Source organism: Acanthochromis polyacanthus, chromosome 3 (genome assembly GCF_021347895.1).
Source record: "Acanthochromis polyacanthus isolate Apoly-LR-REF ecotype Palm Island chromosome 3, KAUST_Apoly_ChrSc, whole genome shotgun sequence".
In the NCBI taxonomy this organism is placed as follows: Eukaryota; Metazoa; Chordata; class Actinopteri; family Pomacentridae; genus Acanthochromis; species Acanthochromis polyacanthus.
In genome coordinates, this window is record NC_067115.1 from 9,413,604 (window position 1) to 9,434,133 (window position 20,530).

The window sequence follows — 20,530 nt, forward strand, 5'->3', positions numbered from 1 at the left end:
CACATATTAATCCACCCAAGCTTGCAAGGTTCTGTCCACAATGCACATGTAAAATGGTGCTCAGAAGAAATGCTTGTTTTAAAAAGTGGCTGTGATAGTAAATTTCGTGGTCATTCAAACCTTTATCATTCATTTTTAAAAGAGCTGTATTCAAAGTAATTGCTGCCAAACTTTGGAGAAGCTTTGATTTTCATATGATTTCCATCAATGGTGCCCAAACACAAGTTTTCCAGAAATCTTTCTTGGCACATCTGAGGAATAATCACTGAAGTGGTGCGGCATAATCTGTAACCAGCTATGTGTGTTTCTGTCTTTGATATGAAGGGAAACACAACCATCTGTACAGCAGACCAATGTCTACCTATTGTAGTACTCAAAAAACCATACGTGCATCCATTGCTTTCAAAGTCTGCATAAATTGCCCCTTACACTCCATGTGACAACTGAACAAACTTACTGTTATTTACAAAACTAAAAGCATGCTTCTTTTAATATTTAGAAAAAAACATTGTTCAAAGTTCTTTTCCCCCCTGTTATGATATGTCATATCTTAAAAATATACATTTCCTGCTGCTAAACTACACAATGAAATCTCAACGTCGGTTTTAGTGAGACACAGAACTGGTAGTTCATAATTCATGTTCAGAGTTTTATAAAGAAAAAAAATGTTAAAGCATCACCAACATTTTCCTGTGGCGCAACAGTTTGATGAATATCTCATTTGAAGGCTGTGAATGTTGCTGCACAGTGAAATGTCTTCCTGTTTCAGCCACTAGAGGATGCCACATTAACACAAAAAGAGGTGAAACCATATCGCTGCTCACAACCAGGCAATTTGTTGCTTATTTGCCAACAAGCACTTTGAAGTTGAGAGAGTGGACAGTCCACCAAGCGTGTGATTAAATGCACACGTTTACGGCACGTATACATGTGCATCATCTCGAACCAGCCGGTGCAACAAATAGAGAGAGGGAGCTCTGATCCCACAGTCTGATTCTTTCCATTCAAATAACTCAATTAAATAGAAAGATAAAGTCATCTGAAGGTAATTAGAAATTGGTGTGAGTTTGTGTGTGTAAGTCAGAGGTGTTTTATTCATGGTGTGAGACAGCTCAGGCCTTGCTCTGCTGTTATCTGGTGGCCTCCTACTCCTCCACCACCACAATGGCTCCTACTACCACATTTATCAACTTGACACCACACACACATACACTCACTTTTCTCCTCACCATCCCTCCCTTCCTTCTTTCCCCTCCATATGTCTTTCCACTCCACGTTTCTCCTGCTACATTTCTTCACCTTATTACTCTCTGAGAAAGGAGGGAGAGTGAATGATTCTTCTAACTCATCTCCCACTCTTTGTGACACATCATTTGTCGTTCTGATTAGAGCCCATAACAGTGTCTCTGGAGTGTGCGCGAGGCTGATGGTGTGTGTCTGTAAGCGTTTGGTTGCAGGAGGAAAACCGGCTGTCATTAACCCGTTGTCTGCCACGCTGAAGGTCCTCCGAAGATATTTGTGAGGCCCTTTCACAGGAAACGTCCCTTGTGCAATGAGATAAATTTACCACACAAGAAATTATGTGTTTTTGTTTTGTTTTGTTTTGTTTTTTACAGAAAACATCATCCAGCAGTGTCAGTGTTGTAGTACATCTTGCTTTTCAGTTTGTTGGTTCACCACTTTTGGTTTAGATTGGAATATCTTAGCAGGTATTGGAGGGATTGATGTGAAAACTGGTGCAGATGATGATGATTGTGGCAGTCGTAATCCCAAAAATTCCCTACTTTTAAAAGAAGTTAAATATTTGCTTTTTCAGTCTGGACACCTGCTGGATAGATCAAATGGAATTTGATTTTCCTCAAATACAGATTCCATAATGCCATTTCATCTTAAAGACCTCAAATTACCTTATTGTCCCAACATAACACTTTGCTCTCAGACTTACATACCTTACTTTTGCTTCCTGGAGTCTCCAAAAGTAGAAAAGCATGCAGTCTTCCTGTCTGCTTTGATGATATGGCCTACAAAAGCTGGTTTAGGTGGCCCCAAACCATCCCATAGTTATGCAGGTGTAGACAATCTGCAATAAAATCCTTGAAGCTTCAAAAAAAACAACTGGATTTCTCTTCTTTAGTTCTAACAGTTCCAGTTCTGACAGCTTCAGCTCCAGCTAGAACTAAAGGAGAATCTTGGATAAAGATGAAACATCTCCAAGAACCTGAAAGAGTCCAGTTCATTTTGACTGAAGCTTCTAGAAATACCATGACCTGAATGATTGAGAATCTGCACAAACTGTGGTAAAAGTATTGTTCAGGTTACCACCATTTTTTTTTAATACCAAGAATAAAAATGCTCATAATGAAAAACGTCTGTTCCAAAGTGGTCAATGTGGTGAATTATGGAGCAACAGAAGTGCCAATAGGTGAGATTTAAAAAAAAAAATAGTAATACATTTTGGACATTTTTTGCGAAAACTCCAAACATCATAGGTATATAGCGCCATTCATCCATCCGTCCATTCTGTTCATCCAGAGTGGAGTCACAGTGGCATCAGGCCAAGCAGGCTGCTTCAGAGATTTTTTTGATTTACCAGTTCCTTCTGGAAAGACCCCATGTCATTCTCTGGCCAGATGAGATATATCTAATCCCGTCAGTGAATTCTGGGTCCACCTTGGGATTTCCTCCCAGTTGCCCGGAAAACCTCCAAAGAAAGGGGACAGAAGGTATCATAATCAGATGACTGAACCACCTCAGCTGGCTTCAATGTGACTGAGCAGCAACTCTACTCCAAGCTCCCTGTGAATGTCAGTGCTTCTCACCCCATATCCTACATCTAAAGTTGGTGTTTCCCATTGTTTTCTTTACTAACCAGAGCTCATGACATTATCTGAGGTTTGGAACATAGATTGACAGGTAAACCTCTTCATCATGATGGTCCATGACGACGGTCACATTACTGCTGATGCTCTAGCAGTCCATCCATCCGTCCATCTCATGCTCGATTATCAAGCAAACAGAATCACATCATCTGCCAAAAGTTGAGATGCTACCTATCTGCACCTTCAGTCCATTCCAAGAATATCACAAACAGGATCAGAGTTTGTCCATAGAAGTGTCAAACGATTCTAGGTAATTGAAGAATGATAACTAAATAAAATGACAAAAGAATTCAGTATGAACAATATTTGCCTTTGAATGTGACACTGACAAAATGCCACCATCAACTTTATATATTAGAAACAACCAGAGATTAAAGTAAGTGCAATTTCAACAACACTATGACTCAGTTTAACATTTATTTGTGTGCATTGTGCATTACAACTGATCACAGTGACTGTACAATGGCACAACATATTTAGTCACAGGTATGTGGAACTTAAAAACATTGTCCTGGAATTAAAAAAAAAAATCAAACTTATCAAGATATAGAAATTTTTTGAAGTCTGTTTTCCACATCTGGAAAGTAATTGTGAACACCTAAATTAACTCTTCACACCTTTAAATCTTAAGTAGTAGCTATTTTATACAGACAGTTAAGAAAGTAAAGTTGTCACCTGCCTTGTTTATGTATAAAATGTATATGTAAAATATACATAAAAAACTACATACATAACATGGATGCATCCATTAGAAATAATATTCCACTCAACCAAACACTTTTGTAGTGAATCTGATGTCCAACACTGAATTTCACAGTATTTACTTCAGCAAGTTTTCATTCAGGGCTGCACAGTGGAGTAGTGGTTAGCACTTTCGCCTTGCAGTAAAAAGATCCCGGTTCGAATCCCGGGGTGGGCCTGGGATCTTTCTGCATGGAGTTTGCATGTTCTCCCTGTGCATGCGTGGGTTTTCTCCGGGTAATCCAGCTTCCTCCCACAGTCCAAAAATATGCTGAGGTGAATTTATTCTAAATTGTCTGTAGGTGTGAATGTGAGTGTGATTGTTTGTCTGTATATGTAGCCCTGCGACAGACTGGCGACCTGTCCAGGGTATCCCCTGCCTTCACCAGAGTCAGCTGAGATAGACTCCAGCCCCTCCACGACCCTAGTGAGGATAAAGCGGTGTATAGAGAATGGATGGATGGAAGTTGTCATTCAGCAACTGTTTTTAGCTTTGTCTCCTTGGGCAACAATGTTTAAAGCAGCATTTTACAGGATTTATTCTTGCTTCGTATTTGCTCCTGAAACGTGACATCTTTTAGCCTGCACAAGTGCATCAGTATCAGGCATCATGTCCTGAGCAGCAGCCAACTTCAGCATGTCAGTTAAGTGCTTATGTGTGAGCTTTGTGCGCAGTTTATTAATGTTTATTACTGAGAAAACTTGCTCACAAAGAGAGGTCGTCCCAAACGTGCACAACATTTTTGCAGCCAGTGCTGTTAATTCAGGGTAGCCTGGAAGGAGATAACTGCGAATTCTGTCTCGAGTTCGCTAAAGACCTGAAATCGTTTCTCAAACTCCCACAACAATCCCGTCATCTTGTCTTTGTACTGGCTCATGTCAGCATTGACGCTGGCTGTGCATACATCTCTTAAACAGAGGAATGAGCAGCGTCACCGTTTGCAAGCTGCGTCTCTCACAAAGCAGCTTCAACTTGAATGCACGTATGCTGTCATAACACTGGATGATCATTTTTTGCGCCCTTGAAACATTTTATTCAGATTATTCAAGTGCTCTGTAACATCAACTATAAACGCAAGGTCCCGCAGCCATTGTGGGCTTTGTAATTCCACAACAGGTTTACCTTTTTTCTCTGTGAACTGTCCGATGTCCCACGAAGATCGAAGAAGCGCTATAGCACAGCACCTCGTCATGATCCATTTTTAACGACTTACAGCACAACGCCTCCAGATGCAAAATACAGTGGAATGTCCAAAAACAGCTCCCTCCATTTGCGGTTTTGACTTTGTCTTTAAACTTTGCCACAACACCCGCCTTTTTCCCGATCACTGATGGTGCACCATCTGTAGCCAGGCTGACAGCGGGACCAGTCCATTCTGACCCTGTCCAGCACCAACGACAGCGCAGAAAATGTCCTCGGCTGTTACAGTGTGTTACGGCCACCAGTATTGGTGTGCCGTCTTATTTTGAGGTGGTGTTTTGTAGGGCCTTTGTTTGGGAGTAATTTGTGTGTGGGTTCAGCTGGGGCTTTTTGCAGAGCCTTTGGAACCCCAGCTGCCAGCCGTTTCAGCTGACGACAGAGCTGATGACGACTTGCACTCCAGTCTGGTTCTCCCTGCCCTCCGGCCGTCCTGATTGGGCCACCCTACAGCTCCTCCTCCTCCGACCAACCAGAGGCAGCCAGGCACCACACCTGCTAACTATAAAGTCCCACCATGCCATTAGTCTGGGTGGCTGGTACTTTGACCAGTCCACCCTGGTGCCTCTTTGCACTGTGGCTCTGTATTGTGGTTCTGTGTGGTCTTTTGGTCTGGAAGCACTTGTGGTGGGTGCTACTGACAACTTTGACCTTTTGTTGGCGGCTTTAGTTTAGTGTGAAGCCCTACGTGTCAGTGGAGACTGAGGCTCCAATTTTGTAGTCTGCCAAATATGTGTAGAAGCCACTTTGTATTTTGAGCTTTTGTGAACTGTGCTCAGTATGTATACGTATCCAGAGGCACCAGTTTTGTTTAGCTTGTTTTGTACACCTTTTGTATTAGTTTTTGTTCCTGGTGGTGGGTGTTGCTTCTGTAGTTCGGTTTGGCTAGGGAGTTTAGTTGTTTTCCTTGTGTTTAGCTCAGTTTCAAACTCTGTTAGCCTTCGTTATGTTTTATTCCGTTCTTTGTGTTGGCAACACTCACCAGTCTTGTGTTTATTGTCACTTTTAAGTTCCTTTCACTACTAAGCAATAAATCCCTTAACCTAAACCAACACCATCTGGTTATTTTGTTGCATCCACCCAACCCCTACAGGTTGGATCGTAACACAGTGTCGAACATCGGCACCGACTCAAGAAACTCCTCTGTGACATTCAAAGTCTCGTCAACTCCATGAATCAATATGGCCAGCTGAGCGACGTCCGTAATATCAGCACTCTCATCTGTTGCAACAGAAAATGCCGGAAATGACTCCACTTTGCCTTACGATTTCTGCAGCCTTCAGCGTGCAAGTCTTAACGAACTCCCCCTCAGAGTACGGCTTTGATGCTAATGCTGTTTTGCTAGCAATGAGGTAGCTGGCTTTCACTGCAGCATGGCTGACCTCACGGCTCCGGGTGAAAACAGATTGCCATTTCCTTGAACCCGCCAACAATTCATTTATGTTCTGTCTTCTCAGTTATTCTTGCAAGCTGTTGTATTTTTTCGCCATGCCGAGTCTCATAGTGGCGCCGAAGATTAAATTCCTTGCTTGCATACACACCAAGCACACAGGTTTGTCATTCACCTCAGTGAACGAATAGGAAGTGGTCCATTGGTCTTGGAAAATCCTACACTCGATGTCCACTTTTTTCTTTGTTGACAAAGACGTCTTGCTGATGAGCGTGTCAGGGCCAGCAGAAGAGCAGGTGAAATTCCAATGGACAGAACGCCACTTACTGACCCGGATTATTGCTGCCATCCGCTGTGAGTGCCGAGTCACGGTGCTGCGTCACGCTGTCTGCTCCGAATGAGACACAGCGCCCCTAGCAGACAATGTGGGGACTGCAGTCTGATCAAACAAAGGCAGTAGTAATGTAATGTACGTGTGTCCCCCAACACAGGTTGAGAAGATTACTTGTAATCAGGCCCGGACTGGCAATCGGGAGAGGCGGGACTTTTCCCGGTGGCCTGCCTCCTTATTGGCCTGCCTGGACAGACCAGCCACGGACTGGCAGGCCAATGAAAAAAAGTTGATCGGCTTTTTGGCAGACAGGCCAGAGACAGCAGCGCTAGAAGCCTTACAGAGTACACGCCCACCCTCCTGTCACTCACACAAAGCAGGTGCTCTGAGCTCTAAATCAGAAGGATAGGGATTGGTCAAAGTGACATTTTTTTTTTAGAAGAAACGTGCCTTGACTGGTTAGTTGCTTTATGGCCCGCCCCTTCATAACGAGAACGGGGAAGCACGCACTGCAGAGTAAGGTGAGAGAGTGGAAGGAGCCAAGATTATCGGTTCTTCTCACAAATGCATCATCAGACTTCAAAGGCCAAAATATAATAAAAATGTCTGGCCCAAATAAGCTCCACAGGTGTCAGGTGGGTTGCAGGAAGCCTGAAAACGTTTGAGACCCCCTCTTCAGGTAGGATAGGCAGTTGACTTACATTTTTCAGTTATAAAATGAACATTGGTGTTTGCATATACTATTGGCTATGACCAGCTGACATCTAAATGATTTGCTGACAAAATAATATATATTTTTTAATTCCACATGTTATATAAATAATGGGAAAAGGAAAACATTGGAAAAATTGGTGAGGGTAGTGAAGAGATTACAGAAGAGAAAAGTACTGGACTGTATGGAGCTGTCGTTATGGTTGTGTTTAATAGACTTACTGTCTGTTTAGTAGTGTTGTAATTGCTATAACATAACTGTAAAAGGCATATTTTTGGAATGAAAAAAAACCCCAAAATTTTGGTGCATTATCCCACGTGACACAACCCTTGCGGTGGCGGAAGTGGCCTGACTGATTGGAAATCTCCCGGCCTGAATTTCTTTCCCAGTCCGGCCCTGCTTGTAATGTATACTGTGTGCGGAGGGGTCTCACATACGGTCTGCGGACTGGTACCGGACCGCCAGGGGGTCCTACTACTGCACAATATCAAAAAATATTCAAAAAATGATGACCTACATTACTACTGCCTTTGTTTGATCAGACTGCAGTCCCCACATTGTCTGCTAGGGGCGCTCTGTCTCATTCGGAGCAGACAGCGTGACGCAGCACTCACAGCGGATGGCAGCAACACGGAATCCGGGTCTGTAGGTCTGTAAACTCACTTGCACCGGGGGCCAAAACTCAAAGCACACTTTAGGTCATGGGCCGAACAGGATAAACATTTATTGAACACACTAAAAGTAAATGTTTTTGGAACATAAATAGGAATAAAAACAGACAGGAATATTATTCCACAATAAATAAACTTAAACTTTATATAAATTGAAATACTTTGTTCTCTATCAAAATGTCTATTGTCAAAATTATAAAAGTTACAACTATGAACATGCTGCAAAAAAACATGAAAAAATGAAATAAAAACGATGCTTTTCCACAAAAGTAAAAATAACAAATCAAAACATTCAGTTTTCTTTGCTCTCAGGCCATTTTATAAAAATAAACTTAAACTTTAAATATCTCCTAAAATTTATTTTTAAGGACCTTGAGCTGGATTTGAACCCCTGACCACGACGTATTGCTCCTGTTTATAAGTTTATAAGTTGTCCGTTTAACCTGCTGAGTACGGGGGTATTATTGTAGCAAAACTATTTGTCAATGCGAAGCAAGAGTTGTCTGTCTGTATTTCAATCCATGTGTCATAGATAAATTCTTTTACACATTGACAAATCTCAGTTCAGACACATGGATTGAAATACAGACAGACAACTCTCGCTTCGCATTGACAAATAATTTTGCTACAATAGTACCCCCATACAGACAGACAACTCTCGATTCGCAATGACTAACAGTTTTGCTACAATAATACCCCCATACTGAGCTTCAGGGGTTGGTAACTGTTGTAGGTCAAGGGAAAGTAAGCATGAGGACTTGCCGCTGCTGTGTATTCTGGGAAACCTTGTGATTTTTTCCAACTTTGTTGTACCAACAACAAATTACATTTTCAGCTTATTCATAATTACAAATTTAGACATATTGAGGTACACACGATTGGTCTGATGTGTATTTTCATGTCAAGTAGTACAGCTACTTTAATTCTCATGTTCAAACAAATCAGAATGCCAACTCTGCTGACCAGACTGTAGTTTTCTTTTTTACAGTGCACAAACTCACAAAATTGTCAATAGGGTTGCAGACAATAACAGACACTTGACTTAAATGACGCGGAAATGTTCCCAGGTAACCTATCATTGGGCAAGGAAGCTGTTGCGCTGCATTATGGGATCTGTAGTTTGTGTGTTATCAGTGCTTCATATCGTCGGACCATTAATAACAATAAATCAATGTAAAATGATGTCGCGGGCCGGATATAATTGTATTACAGGCCGGATATGGCCCGCAGGCCTTGAGTTTGACACATATGGTTTAGATGTGTCTGACTTCCAACCTTCTAGCAGGCTGCAGCTATTATCAACAGTTGTTCTACTTTCTCACAGCCGTAATGAACAACTCAACATCTCCGGAGATGTTCAGGTGTTCAGCCTCACTCCTCCACCAACCCCCTTCACTCCTCATCTTCCTCACATCCTGTCCTTCGTCCTCTCTCTTACTCTCTTTTTTTCTGTCCTACGTGGTGTCGCTACTGAACATGAGTAATGATGCTGTCATCTCTGTAAGTCTCCATTTATCAATGTCAGATGGGCGAACAGGAGCGTTATGTGTGTTATGTGTGTGTGTGGTGATGCTGGGTGGGGGATAGGAAAAGAAGGAAAAAGCAAAGATGTAGCAGAAACACGAGAAGAAGAAGAGGTAGAAGGCAGGATGAAGAAGAGAGGCGTGGCTGACAGAGGCTGTGGAGGACAGAGTTTGAAAGGAAAAGATGAATTACAACAAAGAGGTCCTGTCTCTGCGTGAGGTCTGTCAGTCAGTCTGTCTGTCTGTCTGCTGACACCAACAGGGAGCCCATGATTCATTGTCACTATTACTGCCAGACAGAATTAAGACTGCTCTTTAGCATATGCAAGTCTAATTATGCAAATCAGCTCTGTTAGACAAAACATTACGGCTGCAGTTAGTCAGTCTGGTTTCAGGCGCTGCACGATTGTGTGAGCATCCGTCTCCGTCAGTGTTGTGACCCTGAAATGAAATAAGCTTGTCAGCTAACAGAGTGACGTTGTGTGCAGACACACAAAGTGTCATTGTGAGTATCGAGCTTTTGAAACAGACAATAACCACTGATAAGATGTATTGAATTTGCTATAGTTTAACTTGCTAATTTTATACATAAAAATGTTTATTTTGTTGTTTTTAATCATTTACCTATTCCATTGTTTCTTTTTTCTTACAAAAAATTGGATTTTTACTCTGCACATTCCAAAAAATGTTTATGAATGAAACTGTTTGCATCCATCTTTTAGAATTAATAAAAATTTTATTGACTTCTAATAAAATTAAATAAGGGGTATTAGGCTTAGCCTCCTGAAAACATATTCTTTCCATTTCTAAATGGTAATGAAGACGTCACTAATTGTCTGACTTCTTGCACCAGTTGGCTGCACCAGTGTTGAACTAGGTGACTCATTTTAAAGTGGAGATTTTACTTTGGTGCTGGTGAAACCCTCTTTGTGGCCAAAACATTCCTCTGGTACTCCATCACATTTTTGACTTGTCGGTTCAGGGGCTCCATGTCTGTGGCGTTAATGGAGTAAATGATGTCAAAGCACAACCGAAACGCTCATTTAATATGATCAGCGAGAACATTCTCTCTTTATTGTATCTTTTTGAAAAAACAAACAAAAAAAATCTTTTGTAATTCTCTTTTGTTAACATTTCAGAATTCTGTACAGGATAAAAAGAAATAAGCACTGCTTAAGAACCGAGTGAAATCTCAAACTAGAAAAAAAAAAACAAATAAAAAAAATTCCAAAAAAGAGAGGAGGTTTACAATACAAATTAGTAGTAAGACATTGTCTGAAGTGCAATGGCATAGCTCAGATGGGTTAAAAGTGAAACCAAAAAACTTCAAAATAAAAATACTTCTCTATTTTCCAACAAACAGTAAATTCTTTACAGAGTAGAGACTGTATTATCTGATGTATTTAAACCTGTAAAAACATATTTACAAATAGCCATTATCTTTTATATACTTTTTCTCATAATCACATATATGTCAGCACCAGTAAAAAACAAAATAAAATAAAACAAAGAACATCAATAACAACAATTTTTGTTAAAATGTTGTCTACAGACTTGGTCCCGGTACATAATGATATTTGGAGGAAGCTTCCTTTCTCATCCTGAAGGGATTTCAGACCAGATTACGAACCTTTAACAGAACAGGTCACAAAGGCCATGACCTTAAACACCAACCCAGACGTGTTTCTATACCTTCCTGCCTTTATTTTGAAGCAGTTAACCTCAGGTGTTTTCCTACATTTCCACTGGTCCAGTGCACTGAATTTGATATGCCAGCCTGCAGGATCGGTATCAAAGTTTGGGAAGCACAAAGTGCTGCAGCTTTTAATCAGCTCACCACTGACCGCTACAACAACCCAACACGTCTTCAGACTCCACAGTGAGACGGAGGCTCCACCAAACATGACAAAAAAAAGTTACAGAACCTCAATCGCGGGTGCTACCAAACGCAGCTTACAGGACGACGGGCGTGGTTAAAAGTTTTTAAAGGGTTGGATTATACAACACCAACAACCATGAGAACCGATGATGACAAGGAGTTAGTTTACAGAGAAGAAGAACAAGAAGAAGAAGAAGGCTTTTTGGTTTTGTTGATTACAGCATCATCCTCCAAAACGGTCACTCTGATGAGCTAAATACAAAGTAATGCACGAACAGACACGCTTTCATTCGTCTTTTTAACCAAGATCACAGAACAGTTAGAGATATAAGATGTTATGACTGTATTCAAACCTATCCGACCTGTTATCGCTGAACATCGCGGCAAAAGAGTGTCGATGAATGAATGCCAGGTGTACAGCAAATACAGGGGAGACTTCAGAGGAAGCACTGATTATTTCGATGCTAACCGGCTTGATTCTCCTCAAAATAAAGGCTGAGCAGTGGTTCGTTCTCCTTCGTTCATAAAAAGCACTGGAAAAGTGGGGTGAACTCTTATTTCTTCACAGTAGTGTTACAGTATAGCACAGTTAGTTTGGAGCTGTGAGAGAAGCCACAATGTAAAAAAAAAAGGTTGATTGACAAGGAAAAGGCTGCACAAACAGGTTTTCTCCAAAAGACAACACAAACTAAACAGGCTAATTTTTTTCTCTTCCTCTTTTAGTTGACAAAAACACAACCAGCATTAACATTAAAGATAGAAAAAAACACAACAGAATAATGTGGGTGGGCTTTCTAATGAGCTTTTTAAAATTTTAATTTCAATTTTTTACCTTAAAAAGAAGAAGTCACTTGTGGTGCTTTGAATACATTCAGTGCTCAGCGATATCGTTTTGCTTCAATGTGATGTGATGTGGTTTTGTGTCACGCAGACAAAATGTAATATTAGCTCCGTTAGCTGCCTCTCGCGCATCCTCCCGGGTTTGTTTGTTTGTTGTGTGCATGTATCTGTGTGCCTTTTGAGTCCAAGTGCTTGCTTTAGCTGCCTATTTTCTCCCCGCCTTCTTTTGTCTCCCCTCTACGTGCACACCCGTCATCCACAAATATGAAACCCCTACCAAAAAAAAATAAAAAATTTAAATTAAAAAAGCACCACCCAGGTCGGTTGCCTAGCAAAAGCACTAGAGGGCCGAGCGTGTGGCATCAATAGAGGAACATCATTTGTTCTGTTGTGATGTGCACAATTTCAACAGAGAAAAAGGAGAGCGAGGAAGAAGTCTCTGGAGAGGAGGTGGGAAAGACGGGAGGAAAAGGATGAGAAAGAGGCAGATCAAGTGAAGAGAGTGAAACAGATGTGTGTCTGTATATATGTGTGGGGGGCAAAAATCTGAGAGTGGAAATGGGAGCATTGAGAGCGCTTTCTACTCCCTTCAGCTCCTCACATAGCTGAGAGATCTGAAGCACTGAGCTGGGTGGCACAAACACACAAACACAAATAAATTGCCGTCTTGAGAACAAGTCTTCCTTCCCCCTCATCAGTCCGTGGTTTTCAATCAGCCCCTGCCGAAGCTCAAAGCGCTGCTGTGTAAACAGGGCTCGCTTTTAAACACTGACAAAAAAATTATTCCATGGAGAAAAAAGGGAAACTAATGAAACACACCTTTTAATCTCTATATTGGTTTTTCATTAATATGCACAAGACATGATGATAGCTCTCTCCACACGCACTCATACACTCACATACATACACACCAAACATAATACAAGAACTCATTTATAACCTTGCTCATGTTTTACAAAACAGAAAACATGCCAGTCCACGTTGTGTCATCCTTTTTGTTTCACTTTCTCAGGTTTTTGTCCGACTTTAATGTTCAGTTCATCCAGTTAAAACCTTCCCTGTTGGCTATTGGCTCGGGAAAAACTCCTCCATCCAACCGTCGCTTGAGTCCAGCTCTGCCCCCGAGCCATCGCCCAATCCGAAGGCTCCTCCACCTGAGGGCCCGCCCCCATATCCATAGGATGACATGTCCTGATTGGCTGTCCTCTGGTAGCCCTGCGGCTGACCTCCAACCCCGACTCCCCCTGGTCCGTAGGGTCCGCCTCCTCCGCCCCCTGCCCCTATCCCTGGACCCCCAGGGCCCGGCCCGAACCCCCCCATCCCACTCATCCCCTGGCCCATCACCCCCTGGCTCATCCCCTGGTTCATGACCATGGGCCGGGGCTGGTTGGTCCTTGGCTGACCGCCCATGTGAGGGCCCATCATCGGGCCGCCCATACCTGCTGCTGGGTGACCCACTCTGGGGTCCATCCCCTGGCTCATCCCCTGTCCTGGGCCCTGAAAGTGTTGCTTGGCCATGCGTGGGGGTTGACCCGGCTGCATCCCGTAACCCTGGGCTGAGCTGAACCCCACCATGTCTCCTCCACCTCCGCCTGTAGTCCTTCCCACTCCTCCTCCCATGGCCTGCAGACCTTGTCCCTGCTGCTGTGGCCATCCCCCTGCCGCCATCCCCCCGCCACCTCCTCCTGCTCCCAGCATGCTTTGCAGTCTCTGTGCTTGGGCTTTGGCATTAGGAGGGCCTTTGAGAGGTTGCTGAGTCATGGAATTCATTAACATCCCTTGTCCTCCATAGCCACCAGCACCACCACCCCCGGGGCCTCCGGCCATTCCTCCAACCCCAGGACCTGCACCTGCCTGCCGAGGTGGCCCTCCGGCGGGGTTGTGCTGTGGTGGAAGACCCATGGAGGCTTGGACGCTTTGGCTCTGGTGCTGCTGCTGGTGGATCATTTGGCTCATGGAGGGGTTGAGCCCATACAGGGAGCCCTGGTTGGACCCCTGGTTGCCGTATGGTATTCCCATGTCAGTCTGGGGTCCCACAGAGCCTCCTTGGCCCTGAACAGAACTCATCTGGACCATCTGCTGCTGGTTCTGCTGCTGCTGTTGTAGGAGACGTGTGGCCCGGAGAGCTTGGCTCCTTGACGCCAGATCCTGGGGAGGACCTAAGAGTGGAAAAACAGAGTCAGGAAACTGGATCCACTCAAATCACCAAATGGCACCAATCTAATAAGTCACTGCTGAGGCAAAGATTAATGTTCCGCGACAACCCGTTTCCCGCTTCCCACCCAATTAGGTCCAAGTCCCACATACAAAAATAAAACTTAACACACTCCAGTGCCGGCACCCCCTCCCCGGCACCCCCCGGCACCCCCCATTAGACGCTCAGTAACGACAGAGCTGTGGAGATCTGCTAGTGTGGAAATGGCTCTAAATCCTTTAATAAACCCACTTCTGACATCATTCCACTAATCCCTCACCTCACAGCTCAGACTGTAAATGTAACAAGAGGAGTGAGAACGAGGAGCATCACACTCTTAAGTGAAGCTGAAGGTAATGTAGCTCTGCAAAACAGGCACAAATCACAAACACAGCAAGTGTGCGTGGTGTACGTGGTTGTAACACTGATACGCTGCGGGACTGGTGTATTTCTAGGCCACAGATTCATGCTGAAGACCCCTCTTCTCTTCCTTCCTCTCCACATTATCTCCTAGACTTGCAGACAGACTCTGATAGCTATAAATGGCTTTGACTCTCCCTCCTCCTCCTCCTCCCTCTCTGTATTTTCTTCATCTCTCCATCATCATCTCACCCACTCGTCTCTCTCTCTCCATTTCTTTCTTTCTTCCTTCTTTCTACCTACCAGACCCTCTCTACCTATCCTTCTTGTTGCCAGCCCCCTCCTCCTCTCTCCCACTTCCCTCTTCTCATCCATCTCTCTGACTTCACCGGAACTCTGGGGGATCCAGGACAGACAAGTTGCCGTGGTAACAGGCAGAGCAGGAATACTCTATTTTTTTATTTTTTATTTTTTTTTGCGGAGAGAGAGAAGAGAGGCTGAAGAGCATCTGATGTATCTGACAGAGACAGACAGGAAAAAGGACGAGGTTTGCTTTCAGGGTGACATTCGGTCAGCGCTGCTGTTTGCACACATATCTGTCTGTTTACAGAGCGAACTGTAAAATCTGTTTAATGCCATGTATACCATACTTGTTGCACAGCAAACACGCAACACCATCTGGCCGCTATTACAAAAACCATCAAAAATCATAATAAATGGGGTAGAATCTGTCATAAAATCCACTGGGCGGCTACCTTTCTTGTGTTTTTGCATACGCTGTGGCCACAGACAAAACGAAAAGACGTATTTGTGTGACTCACCTTGGTACTGATTGACTTGGGGATATGGATTCCTCTGGCCCTGGGCCATCTGTCGAGGGAGATGCTGCTGCTGTTGGAGCTACAGACACAAAAAGACAACATATGTTAAGCTAGAAAATCCAAATTCTTGCTTCAATTAACACATACTTCAATAAATCAACACACATATCACAACAAAAACCGAAAACATCAGGAAAAGTAACGAAATAATACATGACAGAATGTAGAATTTGAAATTTGTTGCATTTCTATCAACTAGAAAACATAATAATTAGACACCAATGCCAGGCAGTGGAAAATACAAAAAGAAGCCACATTGCACCTCAGTGTGTTCACGCAGTTTTATATTAAATCAGACCTCTTCAGTAAGATTAGCTCTTCTCACAGGCACATCTCTTCACCATCTAAAAGGTTAAATCTTTCAGGAATTGAGTGCAGCAGAACTTCAGTGCACATTTTAACCTCCTACTTTCTCGATTTTCCTGTGGATGCAGTTCACCATTTACAGGTCTTGAGTACTAAATTTTTAGCAGCTTGCAGTAACGTGACTTAAAGTTATCAGTATGAACGCTGCAGTTGGATACAGAGATGTTTTCCACATTGCTCAGTTAACTTAAAAGCTAAATTAAACAGCTATCATTCACCTTTATTACCTTGCCAAACTCCGATGGTGAAAAAAATTCCCATGTCACAAAGTAAATCACGTTTGTTTAAAGCCATCTGAGGGTATGATGTACTTATGTGTATCTATCACACTCACTAACCTGTTGGTCTGTGAATTATTTAACATTTCAGCTGCACATCTGTGTCTCTTGGACTCGCCCCGACTGTCGGTCGTAAGTGGACCAATGCCATATTGTGTTTTATGTGCCGACTTTCTGGACAATCCGTAGACAGTCACCAAGAGTATTTGTATTTACAGCTTCTCATTTAGTTTCCATGAAAGCTGCAGTGTGTTTATGAGAGAAATAAACAAACCGTTGTCCACTATGTCTGCAGAGAGTGGAAGCAAAGAGCTGTGCAAACACTGCTGCCTATCGATGCAACTTATAGGAAATACGACTTGGAGTTTTGGTACAACGGAAGAGTAAGATGTTTGGTGTAATTGAGGTCATACAGATGGTGGAGGGAGTCAAGCTCAGGATACAGATACTGGCACTGTTGAGGTTAGGCCAATATCAAGGTCAATATCAAGCTGATGTTTTAGAACAGTAGAGACAGATGTTTCCAGAGTCACCATTAGACAGATGTTTGATTCAGACAGATGTTGGTACAGTCGAGGTTACACAGATATTTGGTACAGTAGAGGCAGCTGTTGGTACAGCTGAGGGTAGACAGATGTTTAGTTTAGTGGAGACAGATGTTGGCCAATATTAGACAGATGTTTAATAAAGTGGGGGCAGATGTTGGCAGCGTCAAGGCTAGACAGATTGATAGAGAGACAGATGTTGGTGCAGCTAAGGTGAGACAGATGTTTGGTACAGCAGAAACAGATGCTGGCAGTGTCAAGGTGAGACAGATGTTTTGTACAGTAGAGCCAGATGTTGGTACAGTTGAGGCTACACAGATGTTTGGTATAGCCACACTGAAACACATGTTATGGTACATCACAAATGAGACAGGTGTTTGCTGCCAGGATCAGATTATTGTACATCAACAGCATCTAGACTGAACAGTTTATACACTTTTATCTGGTTTTATTTATTTATGTATCTCTTGGTTTCATCATGTACTTTTTTCTTTTTATGTCTGTGAAACACTTTGTAAGCATGTTTTTGGAAAGCACAATTAAAAAGCTAGTTTGTTACTATTATTGCTCAAATATGAAACCAGAGACAGCCCTAACTCTCTGCCAAACAAATTCTGTATGGCAGGTATAAAGAATTTAAAGGAAAAACTTTAACAAACTTGTTATTAATGAGAAATCTGGGTCCTTGCAGCATTGAAACAGCTTCTGAACATGTGCCTGGACAGGCTGCTCATTTCAATGAAGGCATGATATCCAGTTAACCACAAGCACTAAACCCTAGCAGGATGGGTTTCCTCTCACACACCTATATTTGTGTGACTGTGTATGTTTTTGTCGATCCAATTAAAACCAACATAGTGGGTGGTGACTTCAGAGTTCAGAACTCTTTAACACTTGATTCCCTCACAGAGAGAGAAATAAAAAGAAAACACCACATTATCACAGCAGGCGGCATGTGGCAAAAACACACACACGTGCACACACACACACACACACACTGCAGAGATGAAAAGGAAGTAGTGAAGAGGGGGCTGGTTGAGGGTAATTATACATGCAACCAGACAACAGAAAGGAAGACGAGAGGATGAGCTGCTCTTGTTAGAGCTGCAGATGCTGACAAATATACATGAATGTATGAACAAACAAGGCTCACATGCACAAATTATAATTTAATGCATGACAGATGAATCACACAGGACTTCCTTCCTCCTTTTTAATCACCGCACCGACGCTCACCGTATGCTGTGAGCAAAACGCCTCGAGCATAAACTCACCTGTTCAGCCAGGAGCTGCTGCTGCTGCTGCCGCTGCTCTCTGAAGAGCTGCTGCTTCTGCTGCTCCATCATGTGCATCTGCACCCTCTTCTCCTGCTCCATCACCATCATCTGCTTCATCATGGCCGCCTGCTGCTGGTTGCCCACGTAGCCCGGAGGTGGACCTGACCCCTGGTTGGGGCCCACACCGGAGGCGACGCCCCCAGCCGGGTGAGGAGGTGGGATGGCGCCGGGCGGTCGTGACATTCCCACCACACCTTGCTCCTGGACAGACAGAGAGGACAAAAACGGGAGGTCAGATGGACTGTTTGTCAGCAAAAATTCTGTATTTCAATCTGCCAATCATACACCACAGACTAAATTCCCATATTTGTCCATTAAATATGAGGCTGCAGCTGGTTAGCTTTAGATAAAAACAATAAACAGAGAGGAAACAGCGAGCCTTTCAATCGAAATCAATCCAGCAACATGGTATACCCAAGAAATAGTCCAGTACATACGTAATCACGTCATAAAACTGCTGTGGCTGATATTTTAACATCAGTGCTGGTGTGCAGCATTTTCACAAATAGTCTAAGTGCAGGTCTGTTACATTCAACCCAAACAAGTTCACACAATGCCGATGAAGTCTCTCAGCTCCAGGTAAATCTCCCTGTATTAGACAGTGTGCCAGAGTTTTAAATCCGGTGTATTTTACGTTAACCGGTAATTATAGGTTTGCCAAAGCTGAATAGAGGAGCAGCCGCAGTGAAAGAAACAAGGACTAACTAGGAATACAGTGGAGTCTACGGAGAAAAAACTAGAAAGAGTCCAAGAAAAGCTCTGATACTACAGATAAAAAAGAAACTTGGAGTTCAGTGGAGAGACTACAGTCTGAAACAGAAAGCCATCTGCACTTTTAATTTTTTAAGCCAAATTTGGCTAAAATAAATTCATTAAAAATGCACTGCTTTGGCTCTGATGACACAGCCTTTCTCTATCTACAATCTGATTGAGTATATGTCACAAACGAAAGCCAATCAACAATGAAGGACAACTATCGAAAAGTCTTCTTTTTAAATACAAAGACATAACATCGAAATGCTTGTGTAGAGTTTGTGAGTTTTCCCTCCAGATTTTCATTTATACCACAAATGTATATCAGTTGCAAATATTGCTTACTGGTCTCCTTGATTGCGAATAATTGATATCAGCCCATAAAAAGATCATAACACTTTATGCCTGCTCAAAGATAATCAATTTTTAATGATATCCAACAAAGAGAAGAAGCAATTCATTATCCATTTAATAATTTTTTTTCAAGCTAGTTTTTGCTTGGAAATGGCTGAAATCAACATCAAAATAGTTGTTAATTGTTTTTTGGTCAAACACATAATTGATTGCATTTAAGTTTTTGCGTGCATCAAACACACACAAGAAAAGCACTCAGAGAGCGCATTACTTTGCCAAGGCTGCTCAGTCGTATGATTTCCGACGGATAAGTCCCGATAAGTCCGCAGCGGTGGATTTGTAGTAGGATCGCAATCATGTGATCGCCAGCAGGCAGCTGATGTAGTGTTCACTTGTTGTCATAGTTACAGTGACGCCATGCCGCTATCTCATACAGAAATCTTTAACAAACCCATGGATCCAAACTATAAACCGCATCACTGCCAAAATTTAATCAGGTGGTCCTTGTGTCATTTCTGACCTTCCTTGAAAATTTGATCCAAATCCGTTTTTCCGTCTTTGAGTAATGTTGCACACAGAAAAACAGACAAACAGAAAAACGTACACCGATCGTCACATAACTCTGCCACGCTCCTTGACGGAGTAATTATTTGTGAGCTTTAGAACTGCTGACAGGTGGATTATGTTATCTTCAGACAATGCTAAGCTAACTGTTTCCCCTTTATTTCATTGTTTGTGCTAAGCTAAGCTAAAGGACTTCAAGCAGCATTTAGAGTACAAACATGACGATGCTCCTGTATAAGCCTCAGCAAGAAAGCAGACAAGTGTGTTTCACATGATGTTGAAGCATTTCTCAAAAGCCTGATTTAATCATGTTTGCATGACTAAAGGGGTAAAAGTACATCCATCCATCCATTCATCATCTATACACCACTTAATCCTCATTAGGGTTGCGGGGGCTGGAGTCTATCCCAGCTGACTGAGGGTGAAGTCAGCGGACACCCTGGACAGGCCACCAGTCTATCACGCAAAGATCCTGGGAAGGCAGGGACGCAAATCGGGGATCTTGTAACTGAAAGGCGAAATTTCTAACCACTTAGTCACTGTGCAGCCACTAACATCAAACAAAGAAGAGCCAAATTAGCTTCTTGGCATTAATGAAAGCTGAGACCCTCTTCAGTGTGTCATTGTTTCTGCACTTTTTCATGAGTGAATGCTGCACAATCACACCAGGTACAGGAAGAGGATCTGTTGGGTGCAACAGTTTTACACAGTCTGTTTTAGCTACAGCGCTGCAG

At 42.8% G+C, this 20,530-nt stretch overlaps 1 protein-coding gene across 1 annotated transcript in view; it reads right to left on the reverse strand.

The window, feature by feature from the left end:
• Nucleotides 1–10,487: 10,487 nt before the first annotated feature.
• maml3 (mastermind-like transcriptional coactivator 3) overlaps nucleotides 10,488–20,530 on the reverse strand; it is a 137,813-nt gene continuing 127,770 nt past the window's right edge. The window contains exons 4-6 of the mRNA XM_022199435.2: nucleotides 18,063–18,326; nucleotides 15,540–15,618; nucleotides 10,488–14,323 (exon numbers count right to left, since the gene is read on the reverse strand). Of these exons, the coding sequence (XP_022055127.2) occupies nucleotides 13,230–14,323; nucleotides 15,540–15,618; nucleotides 18,063–18,326 (1,437 nt within the window). The 3' untranslated portion in view covers nucleotides 10,488–13,229. The remainder of the gene's footprint in view (nucleotides 14,324–15,539; nucleotides 15,619–18,062; nucleotides 18,327–20,530) is intronic.